General features: G+C 39.1%; 2 protein-coding genes across 3 annotated transcripts in view; both read right to left on the bottom strand.

The window, feature by feature from the left end:
* Window positions 1-3,434, bottom strand: part of dnah6 (dynein, axonemal, heavy chain 6) — a 37,072-nt gene extending 33,638 nt beyond the window's left edge. The window contains exons 1-12 of the mRNA XM_028428854.1: window positions 3,365-3,434; window positions 2,841-2,899; window positions 2,536-2,688; window positions 1,769-1,954; window positions 1,520-1,654; window positions 1,321-1,417; window positions 1,197-1,242; window positions 844-1,034; window positions 681-754; window positions 483-593; window positions 294-383; window positions 94-214 (exon numbers count right to left, since the gene is read on the bottom strand). Of these exons, the coding sequence (XP_028284655.1) occupies window positions 94-214; window positions 294-383; window positions 483-593; window positions 681-754; window positions 844-1,034; window positions 1,197-1,242; window positions 1,321-1,417; window positions 1,520-1,654; window positions 1,769-1,954; window positions 2,536-2,688; window positions 2,841-2,899; window positions 3,365-3,434 (1,333 nt within the window). The remainder of the gene's footprint in view (window positions 1-93; window positions 215-293; window positions 384-482; window positions 594-680; window positions 755-843; window positions 1,035-1,196; window positions 1,243-1,320; window positions 1,418-1,519; window positions 1,655-1,768; window positions 1,955-2,535; window positions 2,689-2,840; window positions 2,900-3,364) is intronic.
* A 528-nt stretch (window positions 3,435-3,962) lies between these two features.
* LOC114434581 (sodium channel and clathrin linker 1-like) overlaps window positions 3,963-13,509 on the bottom strand; it is an 11,393-nt gene continuing 1,846 nt past the window's right edge. Inside the window, exons 1-22 of one of the 2 annotated variants that reach the window (XM_028403908.1) lie at window positions 13,288-13,331; window positions 12,887-12,930; window positions 12,496-12,563; window positions 12,198-12,250; window positions 12,051-12,123; window positions 11,838-11,893; window positions 11,578-11,713; window positions 10,839-10,961; window positions 10,603-10,668; window positions 9,840-9,910; window positions 9,314-9,404; window positions 9,098-9,189; window positions 8,763-8,940; window positions 8,506-8,604; window positions 7,323-7,394; window positions 7,120-7,194; window positions 6,836-6,978; window positions 6,524-6,716; window positions 5,788-5,984; window positions 4,898-4,976; window positions 4,342-4,437; window positions 3,965-4,261 (exon numbers count right to left, since the gene is read on the bottom strand). In XM_028403908.1, coding sequence (XP_028259709.1) covers window positions 4,202-4,261; window positions 4,342-4,437; window positions 4,898-4,976; window positions 5,788-5,984; window positions 6,524-6,716; window positions 6,836-6,978; window positions 7,120-7,194; window positions 7,323-7,394; window positions 8,506-8,604; window positions 8,763-8,940; window positions 9,098-9,189; window positions 9,314-9,404; window positions 9,840-9,910; window positions 10,603-10,668; window positions 10,839-10,961; window positions 11,578-11,713; window positions 11,838-11,893; window positions 12,051-12,123; window positions 12,198-12,250; window positions 12,496-12,563; window positions 12,887-12,920 — 2,055 coding nt within the window. In that variant the 5' untranslated portion in view covers window positions 12,921-12,930; window positions 13,288-13,331 and the 3' untranslated portion in view covers window positions 3,965-4,201. Of the gene's footprint in view, window positions 4,262-4,341; window positions 4,438-4,897; window positions 4,977-5,787; window positions 5,985-6,523; window positions 6,717-6,835; window positions 6,979-7,119; window positions 7,195-7,322; window positions 7,395-8,505; window positions 8,605-8,762; window positions 8,941-9,097; window positions 9,190-9,313; window positions 9,405-9,839; window positions 9,911-10,602; window positions 10,669-10,838; window positions 10,962-11,577; window positions 11,714-11,837; window positions 11,894-12,050; window positions 12,124-12,197; window positions 12,251-12,495; window positions 12,564-12,886; window positions 12,931-13,287 lie in introns of both variants that reach the window. The other variant, XM_028403902.1, reaches the window with a different exon arrangement.

Here is a 13,509-nt window from a genome sequence, read left to right as displayed (position 1 = left end):
ACTCTCTGGTCAAAGGATTTATGTTTTGGGTCCTTACTTATTATGTGTTGTTTTTAAGTGTCAAAAATATTTGTTTGTGTTGAAGTATGATACCATGTTCCTGTTGCTGCATAGCACCCACATCCAGACTCTCACATTCCTTATAAAATATTCGAAAAGACTCAAACGTCTGCAAGTACACTCTGGCTGCATCAAATGCAACGTTAAGTGATTCCTAAAGAGGAAAAAAAAAACATGTCAAACATACAGAGCACAACAACAAAACATAGAAAACATGTAACATATAAACCAACCTTGATGTTTTGCACTACACTTTGGAGGTGGATATCAGTCTCACACATGAGGGACAAATTAGGGCCTTTTTCATATCTTCTTTGAACATTCTATAAGTTCACAAAAAATGTCAAAATGTAACAAGAAAGTTTCCGCAAATATGCATGTATACATATAACTGCTGTCATGTGGAAGTAAAGAGTATTTACCAGGTTAGGGTTTCTATACTCTGTCATTGAATCAATTTCAGGATCTCGTGCAAGTGTGTTCACTGACAGCACTGTCTCCTCAAACTTCAAGATGATCTTTTCCATGGTCTCCTGAAAAGTATAGTTGCAGTTTTTTATGAGTAAAGAAATGACTTAACTATGACTTTGTCATAGTTTTGAACATTTTACAAAACAAACCTGAAAGTCTCCTTGAGAGGGTTTGTAGGTGTCCAGTGTCAACTCTGACATGAACAATGGATGACCCAGAGGAGCTCCTGACTCAGCAGACTAAAAAAAACACACACACAACTTCTAATGGTAAATTATAAATACAATGTTATTGTTGTTACAAAACTAAAACATTGTCCCACCTTTTTGTCCATCTCTGTTTCAGCCTGGTCAGCAGCAGCCTCCAGGCTCCAGCTTTGAATGACAGCATGGCTGGGGGTTTCACGTAGGTGTTCCAGGAGGACAGTGAGTACTTTATCCACTGCATTCACCACCAAGCTGTGCAAGGTTCTCACAACCATGTAGTCAACACGACGAACGTAGCTGGGAAGATAGAAAACAGAGAATAGGTTAATCTGATAGATGTGCCTGTTTAGTGAAAGACATAGGTCTATTGACTGTATTTAGGTAGTAGGAATTTAGCCATTCTGTCTATAAAATAAGAATAAAAGGAACACTAATATTGGTGAAAAAAAAATTACTCACCTGATGACTCGGGTATAAAAACGACTCTTGTTGATCAGTAAATTTACTGTGAAAAGAACAGTATTATCAAACTGTGCATATTTTCATTCAAGTGTAGTCATATACGTAGTTAGCAAGTACGTACTCTCATCCAAGTTGAACAGAGGTTCCAAGTAGTTTTTGCAGGCACAAAAAGTTGTTTCTCCTACCAAGTCCTGAAACTTCTTCAGGTCACTTAGCACCTGACAACAACATAAGAAGCAAAATAATATTTTGAGGATTCTGGCAAGTACAAAAAAAATAGAAAACTTCTGAGCAATTTATGAATAAATGTATAATTGTACCTCTTGCATATTCCTGAGCTGGACGTCACGGAACTCCTGCAGTGTGTAAGTGTGCTTCTTCTCAATGTGACACAGGCTGGTGTCACTGATTTGGTAACACAACCCACTGATATCCTGCAGTGCAGGACCTAGCCACTGTTATATAACACATACATAAAGATGCACACATTAACCCTCAAAGACTGCTTCTGTCAGGGGGTACATATATATATATATTGTAGAGTATTTGAAATTTATAAACAAACCCACCGGACTGACAATGAATACATTCTCTTCTATAGATGCCCTGGCTAAATAAAACTTCTTGGCTTTAACTTTTGAACGCCAGATGTAGAATGGCTTAAGGAGTCTGAAGCGGGCAAAGAAGGGGATGCAAACCAGCTTCCGGTAGCATTCGTCCTCACTGGAGGGGAGCTGCTGTGCAACATCTGTAAGCTGTGTGGAGCAAGCAGCGGGTGACACTATATTCTGGGATAACAGAAGAGAGAAGCGCTGGGGAGAGACAAGAGAAAGGATAATTATTCTCCTTTAAACAATAAGTGGAAGCATTAAGAAACTTTTCTCTTAACAACATGACCGTTGTTAAGAAGCATATGAGGTAGCCTCAGAAATTGGTAACATTCTCACAGTAATCATGAGTTTTAGTGTAATTTTTATTCAAATTCAAATAACAATTTAATTGTGATACTTGTTTATTGTGCATTGAACGTTAAATCCCCTCCAGGCATGTTCAAAGATGCAGATGCAGATGTTTGTTTGTTTTGGGGGTGGGGTGTAGTTACAGCATTCTCCCTTTTCATTAAGCTCTCAAAATGTTCACAATTTAACCCTTAGATGCAAGACATTTTTTACTTTGCAGTAGACCAGACTTTAAAAGAGCACAAAGAAACTTTCCTCTTTCAGGAGAAAAAAACTCTTAACATACACCATTCTGCACATAAATGTAAACCAATAAAAAGATGTAGCAAAGACCAAAACACATTTTTGAGTGGAAGGCATCCATTCTCATATCCTACCTGTCTTTGTAGAGGAGGTAGGCTGACAGCTAATTGTTCACGGCGCTTGCGTGGCTGCTCTTTTTGTTCTTTGTCCCAGCCAGGAAAATACATCTTCTCACGGGCTTTTACGCGTTGGAGACTGGGTCGTGCTATACGTCTCGCCAGTATAGCCTACATTAAGTGGAACCAAAGGACATAAGCAACACACTTATATCAGTACAGTAGGCTATACCTTAATTACTAAAAAGGTATGCAAATGTAAATAATAGCATGAGATGTGTTAAATTGGTGCATTAAATTGTTTACAATTACAATTTACTTACCTGTGGGTCTTTAATATGTGCTGGAGGCCTTGGTTGAACAGGAAGGCTGTGCAGCAGCTCTGGAATAGTATGGGTTTCGTTATTTACTTCAATGAACTGTTTTATTTCCTTTTACTTAAAGCAGAGGTCTATTAGTGTCTTTGATCCATGTCTCAATCATAGTATTTATGTAGTGTTAAAATGCATGAATGAACTCCAGTTACTGCAACTGAATGTCCCTATTGGCTGGGGTTTGCAGTTCTATAAAAAGAATAAGTACTACAGTGCAGTTGGCATAACAGAAACAGATCATAATCAGAAATCAAAATCAGAAACAGTTCAGTGACATTTTTAGCAGTTTTTACATTTCTCCGGTTGTTTCTGTTCAGAACAGAACAGGAGTGGAGTCAAAGTAATCCATAATTAGCTGTTTAATTGACCAGGTGTGACCATTCCGTACTTGTTCGTTAAAAATGACCTCGCTAGACTTCCTCTAAACTTTACAAACTATTGCATTTAAACATTATTATATTAGCTGTGGTTACCTCTGGATTCCCTGTTCCTGCTGTGGCCAGAGATGCTGGGCAGAAAGCCCCGGTCATATTCTGAGGCCATGGCTGTGGGAGCATAGAGAGAGGGGAAAGCAGTGCAGCGTGTCTACCTTCACATTTACAGATTAAACAAAGAATATTAATATATATTATATTATATAATACTGTGTTGTTGTCAGCGACACCGGTGTCATTCCGAATACAATAAAAATACAAAACCAATGACATACATAACTTAGCTAATTAGCATTAATGTACCGTGACGTAGACAACGAAACATGTTTGCAATCTTTTAACACTGCTGCCTTGAATGAGCATAAACATTACACAATGTTAAAATATGTTTACCGTTCAAAAAAGTCAGTCCCAAACCGTCTGAAATATAACTTAAAAATAATACCGGGATAGTTAGATAGACCCGCAAACAGATAGACTACGTTGCTAACAGAGGTTTACGGTTTCCTAGCAACAACATGCTCTCCCGGCATGCAACGCTGCCAAACACTAAGTTTCTGGTTTAGCGTTTCATTTTCTCCTTGGAAAAAAACAGCAACACAGTCAACAAATCTTTAGACACAAAGAATAGCATTTTATTACACTATAAATAAACACAATTAAACAAACAAAACAAAAAAACTGTACATTTTATTCTGTAGTCATGATATTTTACATTAACCCGCCGTCCCAACAGTTCAGATACACTGATCAAGAAAACATCAGTGTACAAAACTGGAACATGTGGAGCTTTTGCCTTTGGCCAAAATCTTGAAATAGCAACTTAACTGAAGACACAAATACATACATTTGTTATTGCACAATGTTGTTCAATCTTCATAAAGCTTCTCTATTATCCATGGATGTTTTTCTTCTCTGTGATGTCAAAACGGTCAGCTGTAAAACAAACACACACTTCAGCACAGTCACACTGTCATGGGGTCTTAACACAGGCCACATACACAAGTTATCACTACCTGCTGTGCAGCAGTAGCCGCCCTCTGTTCAGCTTGGGTCAGTCGTCTCTGCAGACGATTTGTCTTCTCTTGATATTCTGCTACCTGTCTCTCATACTGCACACACACACACACATATTATTACTAACACAGAGAAAGAAAAAGGCTCTGTGTTACCAAATCCTGTGGTGCAAATATTGCTACCTACTACCATAGGTACTTCTGAAAAAAAACAATAATTTTATCTACCACACGACTGTGCACAAAAAATGTAATTCTTGCCAACTGTACTTCTAAAATGTATATGACCATTCTTTAAACAAATGCAATATATGAGACAAACTAATCTCATATATTGTCTTTGTCTCCATGAGGACAGCTTTCCTGAATTCTTAGAATCCACTGAACACACATTTAACATTCATGATGCTAAATAACCCAGTTTCCTGTAAAACATTTCCTCCCATCACGTAGATAATTTTATACTCACAGTGATCTTCTATGTGGGGGAAAAAACATGTGCAATTACTGAAGACTGATCAGTTACATTATTCTAAAAACACATCTGTTAACAAACCTCCACAATGGTGCTGTGGTCAGTCTCAAGCTGCATCTCTAGCTCATGTGAACGCTGCTTCTGCCGATTCAGCTCTGCCCTGGAACACACATTAAAAAAAATAAGAGGCAACAAAAACTATATCTATAGCTATAAAACTTTAGCGCTTCGGTGTTTTCAGTACATCTCAGTGTAGTACGGCTGTCGCTGAGGGCTAAACAACTTCAAGTGGTAAGTCAATGTTTTTGTTTCGCTGTTATCAAAATGTTTGGTGCTCCACCTCTTCTGTTGCCTTGGTCTTTGTTCCTGCGTTGGTGATAAACTGATACAATGTAGTCCTTAGGCAGTGAGGTATCTGGATCATCTGATTTAATGTGTACTGCAGAGTGCTGTATTTAAACATTTCTACTTTAATTTTAGAAATCAGTAGCTCACATAAGATTGGTTTTCATTATAAACTTTATTTTGCATGGCTCATTCTACTTGCTTTTTTTTAAGGACAGGCAGAGGGATGGACAAGCAAAGAGAGCTGTCTAAGGTGAAACAGGTGCATGTGGATTTACTGAAACCTTTAAGTTAAGTCATTGTGATTTGGCCCATTTATCAGCCTTGTCGATAGCTGCAGCAGCAATGCACAGCTCATGGAAGCAATTAAAGTATGATGATTATGAGTCAAGCTATGTGTGACTCATAACTCAGTTAACTCATAATACACATATTTTTAGATTCAGCGCGACTCACGTTTTCAGGGGTTTTAGTACCAATATTTATCACAATAGAAACACATGCTGCTTTAATCCAAACTCACGCAAAGATGCTGTCAGCAATCATTTCTTTTCAATATGTGTTTAAAAGCACATCTCACATCTTGTGCTTTCTTTTTAATGCTAGCAATACTAACAAGTTCTTACTTGAGGCTTGTGATTTTAGTCTCGAAGACTTGAACCAGGTTTCTGGCCTCTTCCTTCCACCGCTGAGTGCTCTTCTGTTGTGCTGTAAGGAGACGCGTCAGATCAGCGTTAGAGCTCCTGCTGCTGTCCTCCAGCTCCCTCACCCGTGCGTCGAGGCCCTGCTCCTTCAGACTGTACTCCTGCTCCATCTGTGAAACCTTGAGGAAGACAACACAGTCTGTAAAAGTGATCATTTAAATCTCAATGAATAAAAAATAATCAGTGAATAAGATTTCTGCCACTTTCTACATGTATGACCTCTGTGCACACAACTGTTTCTATCTTAACAGACATAATACAGAATTTACAAGAGCTTAGCTGCTTAAATTGTAACCATTCTTTGTTTAAAATAACACATTATTAACAACCTATCCATCCTCTAGTCACCTGGGGAATGGTTCCTTCACTGTCTTTTTCCCCTTTTATCCAATGGACCAACACTGCATAGCTTGTACAGTTTGACCTAACACCCTGCAGCATTTCTTCCATTTCATCATTCCCGAGTAAAAACCAAATGTTCTCTTGATATAAGTCAGTCTTTTGTATTGGTAGTTCTTTTAGACAAATTCCATGCATCTGTTTCTATTTTATGTAGTTTAGCTTTCTTAGATTTTTAAAAATAAAATGTTATGGATAACTAATAATTTCATATCTCAAATTATTTTACTGGTTGACTGATCTCCTAGCATGCCCTTGCCTGTTGCTTGGCCTTTTTTTGGACCAGCACGGAGGCCTTGCGGAGTTCATCCATCTCCCTGCGAAGCTGCAAATTCTCCTGTTGCAGCTGAAGCCGCTCCTCGCTGACACCGACGCAGTCATCCCGGGATGCAGCCAGAGAACCCTGCAGCCGCTGCACCTCTTCCTGGCAACGTGACAGCTCCTCACTGTAGCTGCAAGTGGACATATGAATAAGGAGGAAGAGTAAAGATGGGGGTAACTTTCTGTATTTAAGACTTATAACTTAATAAATAAATAGAAAACATACAGTACAAAGCTAAGTTACACTTACCTCATCTCCATCTTTTTCAGCTTGTTCTGAGTTTTTTGCAGAGTGAGGCTCATGTCCGTCCTCAACCGCTCTGCTTCCAGACACCTCTGATGAAGAGCATCAATCCTCCTGAACTCTGGCACAGCCCTACCCTCCTTGTACACCTACCACAAAAACACCACAGACATTATTCAAATGATCAGCAGCACTGCCAGAGCTCATTCATAAAACCATAGTTAAACATTATCAGAACTGCAGGGAGCACAGCTTTTTTCTAGTTTAGTATCAGATATTTTCACAGACACCTTCTCCAGTTCCTCCTCTACAGCTTTTCTCTCTCGCAGGGACCTTTCAATCTGTGACTCTTTATCTGCACATTCCTACAGAGAAGTGGAAAGAAAGGACACAAAGAGTTCAGAGAAAGGTTTAGTTAGAGACACAATCCTCAGAGGTAGGGGGGAAAAGGTTTTTAAAAGAAACTTGTCCTTTGAACAAGGCAAATTCTTACCAGCTGCAGTGCAGACAACTCCTCTGCCATATGTTGGATTTGAATATTGCACTGTTTGCGCACATTTTCCACCTGTTAAAGATAAAGTGTAAGTGCTATGCTAAAATAAATGTATATAATTTAGTACAATGCTTGTGTAATGTGTGTAAGAAATGATAATAGCTATTTATCCTTATTAGCTACTTACCGGTATTTGTTTGCTTTTGTTTTGGCCTCTACTATGGGGTGCATATTTTTTTTTTTTTTTTATTTTAGATACTGTATTAATCCCAGAGGGAAATTCGTTACGGCTGCTGCACAAGCAGTGTCATACAATGACTAGCAAGCACCACAGGCTAGGGTGAAGTGTCTTGCCCAAGAACACACAACAATGACTAGGGAGGAGTTGGGATCGAACCACCAACCTTCCAGTTACTAGACAACCCTGCTATACCACTGCGCCACTGTTGTCCCTGAAAAAAGGTTACTAAAGAAAGTGACTCTTGAAACAAAAACAGTATTTCAACAGTAACCTGAATAACCCTAATATGTCTTATTATGAAATTCTGCCTGATATACTTAATAGTCTGAGTGGTAGTTACGCCCTCAGGTAAGAGGGTACGACTACCAGTTGAAACAATTGCCTCTCTTTAGCTGCAATATTTAAACTTAACCTCCAAATCAATGACAAAACAACCTGGAAGGTAAAAAGCAAATGCATGGGAAGATCAGTGATTAAGAGAATTAATCAACAGTTATTCTTTAAAATATCACTTGTTGAAGGCTAGCCAGACACTAAGATGACAGGCAGGGCCTCAGTCATACTATGCTGCATTAAGGGGATTAAACAGTTTGAAGGGCTTGATGAAGAAGCTCCTTTAATAAAGCATTAATCACCATGTCTCTGGCTGAGGTTACACAGGGCGAAAGAGCAATACTTTGTTAATGCCTGCTTTACGTGCTGCTTCAAAATAGTAGGGCAGAGCAACGGGTGGAGTTGTGCTTCAATGCAAAACTAATTATAAATCAAAAAGTCAGCGGTTTCTGTAAGTTTCAGCTATGCTATTAGCTAATTTTTTTGGCAAACAGGCAAAAGTCATCCTTAATATCTGTAATCATCAACTAATGATGCCATATATTCAGCAGAAGCTTTGAAGCATATTTTTTTCACACACAGATCAAAAAACATAAATAGAAACCGCACCTGTGTCTTAGTGCGGACTGTAGCCTCCTGGACCAACTGATTGATGCCCTCTTTTACCTTCTCCAGCCCTTCTGTCTTCTGTTTCTCTCTCAACAGGGCCTAAAGGGAGGCGGTAAAGACACACACAGCTACATTTCTCAGTGGCCAAAGTTCTAAAGTGCTAAAGTGTTTGTCAGGGGACAGTGCAGCTGAACAGATTGAGAGGAAGCTTGGTCAGTGAAAAAGAAAATGATAAAAGACAAAGTTACTGCAGTCACCTGGTCCATCTGCAATTTGGCCTCCTCTGCCATTTGAACACTCTCTCTGACTTTGGACAGAGCCTCGTACTTCTCCTCTTCCAACATGCTGCAACGTGCTTGCAGTTCCCCCACCTTTCTCTCCCACACAGTCTGTTCTCTGTGAAATGTCTCTGCCTCCTGAGATGCAGCTTTTAGTCTGGAATCAGAAAAAGGGGAAGAGAACAGGAGAGGAAAACTTTAAGTTTGAGATCAATACTGTTTACGTAATCACAAGAACTGTTACTTGATAAGTGATATCCTGCTATTGCTATTCTATATTGTGAAGTGATTACACGTTACATCGGTGTGCTCACCTGCTCTCTAGCTGGCTCAAGGCTGCCTGAAGCTGCTGGAGGCGTCTCTCGGCTGCATCCTCTCGCCCCTTAACTTTCGCCACCTCTTCTTCCTAATTACATTACATGAGTAATTTAAAGTTAATGCTCAATAGCCAAAAAAAATTCTTTGATTTATTTACCTTTTTATGTTTTAAATATTCAGTTTATACATTAGACTTAAAATGTAGTTCTCACCCGTCTCTGGATCTTTTCCTGGCAGTTCTGCAACAATCTGGTCATCTCATCCACCTTTTCTGTGGCTGTTCTAAGTTCTGCCTTTGTCTGACTATAAGACAAAACAAAAGTCACACTTGACGCATTCCGAATTCATGATTAGCATGTTGTATTTGGTCAGCATAACCCACACAAAAACAGGAGTGTAAGTGATATGTGGCATTACAAGCAGCTTATGTGCCAGCCTGATTCTTGGCTGAGACCAATGACTTCTTGGAGTTCTTGCTGGTTGCCTGCCAATCTGACAGTGACTGCAAGAGTCCCGGGAGCTGCTAACCACCTGTTGGCTGTAGCTTCATATCTGAATATGATGAAAAAGCTACTTCGCTAAATGCAGAATGCTCCTTTAACTGTCAAGCACAATTTAGATCCTCCCAGTCACTTGTGGTGTACAAGTGATACGAGTATGGCATTCATCAGGCATTATACATTCACAGAGCAAGGCCTTTGGCAGCAGCTGCTTTGTATTTCTGAAGTATTTAGTTACCTGAGCTGGCAGTGTAGCTCCTGCATCTCTGTGCTCTGCTCTGTCACCGCCTTCAGGAACTGCTGGTTAGTCTGTGTGTGGCATGAAAGACAAGACTGCCATTTGTGTGGCATGATTCCAAACACACAGCTTTAAACTAATGTCAACACAAACTCCAATCTTTTCAGTTAAACCATTCCATGTCCTTTAAAAAGAAACCCTGGGGAGCCTCTGTCAGTCACTCACTGCTCAGTCGTTCTCAGATGCAGTGACTGTAAAGGGGTGCTTGCATGAACACTCAGAGAGAGGAAAGCCCAAGGCTCGCCCTCTCATTAAAAATGCATTAGAGAAATACAGGTATAGTGTTACTATACTATCTCATAAGAAACTGTGGTCACAGTAAGCACCAGCACTGTTTGTTTATACGTGAAAAACATGTCCACAAGAGGCTTTACACCTTAGCCTCCAAGTAAGGCTGAAACCTCTGTCTCTCTAAATAGAGTCTAGTGCTAATCTGTGACTGTAGGACAGACAAAAGCTAAAGTAAGAGAAGGTAGTGTACAGAAAAAGCTTAGAGGATTACTGAGTGAGCTGAGAGTCCATTATACAACAGTCCTACCATTATACAACAACAGTCCTACCAGAGTGATTCAGAGACCTGATTCACTTGGATAAAAGAACAATTATTAGAACACAATTCCTTTCAGAGAAGTGCACAGCATTTCGATCCCACGGCTAATTGGGAAGCAGTAATTTAACACACTTTTTATGAACCGTCACTTACCGATTCCAGTTTCTGATTGGTCACTTGGAGTTTGTACATGTGCTGATGGAACTGCTCAAGCTGATCCTGTGATGAAAAAAAAAGAGCATTCAAAAGTTAACTGCTACTAATCACCTCACGCTTATTTCAAGGAACAACTGAGGTCAGATGGTTCTAATTACTTTCAAAGATAAGGGCTCCATCTAGTGGTATATAGCTGATGTACTACTAACATTCTGTGTCTGGGAATACACAACCTTGAGCTGCTTTCTCTGAGCATTGTGGACCTGTCCATCAGAGATGGTTTTCTGGTAGTCCTGCTGGATGCAGTCCAACTGTTGAGCCGTCTTCTGCCACAGCTCCATGGCTTGCATCCGCTCCTAAAAACATTAACAAACCCAGCCAACTCATGATTTATTTAATTAGCAAGCGAGTGAATGACCGCTGAATCCAAAAAAATACATCATTAGAATAATAGTGTGAAAACCCTCTTGGACAGGGTATATTTAATATGCCTGTTATGTCTTGTTTTATGTAGCACATGTAAAACAGTGAAGATAGCACTGTTTAAAGGTTAGAGTTTTCTCCCTGAGCACTGTACTGAATGCACAGAGATCAGAAATTTATTGATCTTCTAATATAACTCTGCCTCACAATGAATCTTTGAATGATGCAGCTACATCACATTCCAACTACTCTCTATCTTAGTCAGGGCTCTGTTACATCTTCCATCCAAAACAAATATTTCAGAGTGGGAGATGTCAGTTCTTTAGTACCCACACTTAAAGTAAAGCTCAGACCTTTTTTGCCAACATTTTTCTATGTTCTGCAGATGTAGCAACATATGCTAGGTGCCTCAGATTATTATGGAAACATTTGTTTATTCAAACCTTCTCTGTCATCAATCATTTAAAACACAGCAACATATAAATGCACATATATATGTGGAAGAGTGGGCTTCATCTGTTTAGACATCTCCTGTGGTCATTTGCTCACCTGTTCAGATAGCTGCAGCTGCTCTTGGAGGTTTTTGATCACTGCATCTTCCTCCAGTGTGCTGCCCTCTACTCCTGAAGTCATAGGTAGGGCATGAAGCTGCTTCTCCACAGAGTCTCTCAGCTCTGCATGTAGTCTAAAAAAAGATGGTGGATATCAATAGCGTATAATGAAAGGTGATTTTACTTATTTTAATTTAATTGCATCTTTCATGATAAAATCTTTGGTCAACGTTGATGCTACACCACATTTTTTTATACCTTTCATTTTCCTTGACAACTCGCTCTAGCTTCACTTTGACGTCTGTCATCTGTGCCTGTTATCATTTAAATAAGCACATGAACACTGCTTGTTAATTAGTTTTAGTGGTGCGTTTTAAATATAAAAAATATAATATAATATATTACTTACTACAACATAATTTACAAGCATATACGTTTGAACATTTGATCAGTGTTTGAATATTTTTTCACCTGGTATCTCTGCAGCTGTTCATTCATTTCATCCATATGCCGATCATACTCTGCAATTAGGGGAGCCATTATTCTGTAACACAGATAAATGATGATGTCCCACTTCATTCATGTACCATATAACTTCGATGCTGTAGTCCAACTGACCCTCTATCTGAGATCCAGGGTGCAGGAGACGCCGTCCGTCCTGCTTCGTCAGCCTATCAAACATAAGTTAGGCAACGCAAACAGTGAAGACATGTAACAATACAATACATTAACCAAGTTGATAGGAGCACAATGCATGAGGGCTCTGAAGCCTTTTGGTAAACAGAGATCAGTAATCAGAATTCTCATGTATGTATGGCTTCTCTTGCGAATAATTTCTAGAAAGAAATACATTTTACTGAATATAAAATATCAAACCTATATCAGTTATTAACACTTTAGGATGATGTCTTCATACCTGAGGTGATGTGGACTGAGGGTGATGCCTGGACTGATAGTGACTAAGAGCAGAATTCAATCTGTGCACTAGGAACAAAATGACATACACTCAAGAACACACACTAAATTATTCTGATATCGGACTGTTAAACCAAGGCAGATGGATGTAACTGTGTTTCTTGAAGCTGTTTTCACCTTTCATCAAAAAGGATTCTCCGTTAACACACAACAACACCACTTTATTGATTGTGAATCCTTATAGACACACTTATCCATGTTTATCCCAAGTGAAAATTGCCTATTTTTACAAAACAAAGGGTCGGTGTTTGAAATATTATCATTAGAACAACAGACACAATAAACATGACAGATGGAGAAACGTAAAAAGGATGCAATGAGTTTGTTCTTACCCTGATCACGCAAAAACTCGTTTTCCGCCTCCATGATAAATAGGCTGATTACATACAGCAAAAACAATTATATGACTTAACGATTAAGAGGAAACCAAAATGTTACAAACTACAAACAGGTACAGCTTCATGCGTCTAGAGTTGTTATCGCTTTGTTTTAGTACGGAACTTTAAATCGTATCTTTCAATAATACATTAATTCAGCTACCGACTTTTAAAGCATTTTGAAAGCTAGCTGCTTGCTAACGTTAGCAGCTAATCAATCTCAGCTCGGCTTAGCGAACTACTGTTAAATGAACATCCGAACCCATATTTAGACAAATGTTCCGCTTACAGACTATGTAAGTGTATGATCTTACGCGTGTTAGTTAAATATGCCGAATTATAAAGTATGTTTTTACTTTGATCCTCGTTTCCGCCCAAGGTTTTGAAGGAAACAAATAACAGCCAATGGCAATAGAGGTGTGCACCTCTAAATGTCTTCCGTCTGCGCAATAGAAGAGCGAAAGGTTTCCTGGCTAGGATAGGGAGCATTAACCGTATACATTACGGATATGCCAAGTCGAGAAAAACAAAATAGTTTTTATCATTATTTGTATCACTGTTTTGTAATTTTTAAAAAA

Source organism: Parambassis ranga, chromosome 1 (genome assembly GCF_900634625.1).
Source record: "Parambassis ranga chromosome 1, fParRan2.1, whole genome shotgun sequence".
In the NCBI taxonomy this organism is placed as follows: Eukaryota; Metazoa; Chordata; class Actinopteri; family Ambassidae; genus Parambassis; species Parambassis ranga.
Note: the sequence above shows the minus strand (reverse complement) of the source record. Positions and strands in the feature narration are given on the sequence as shown.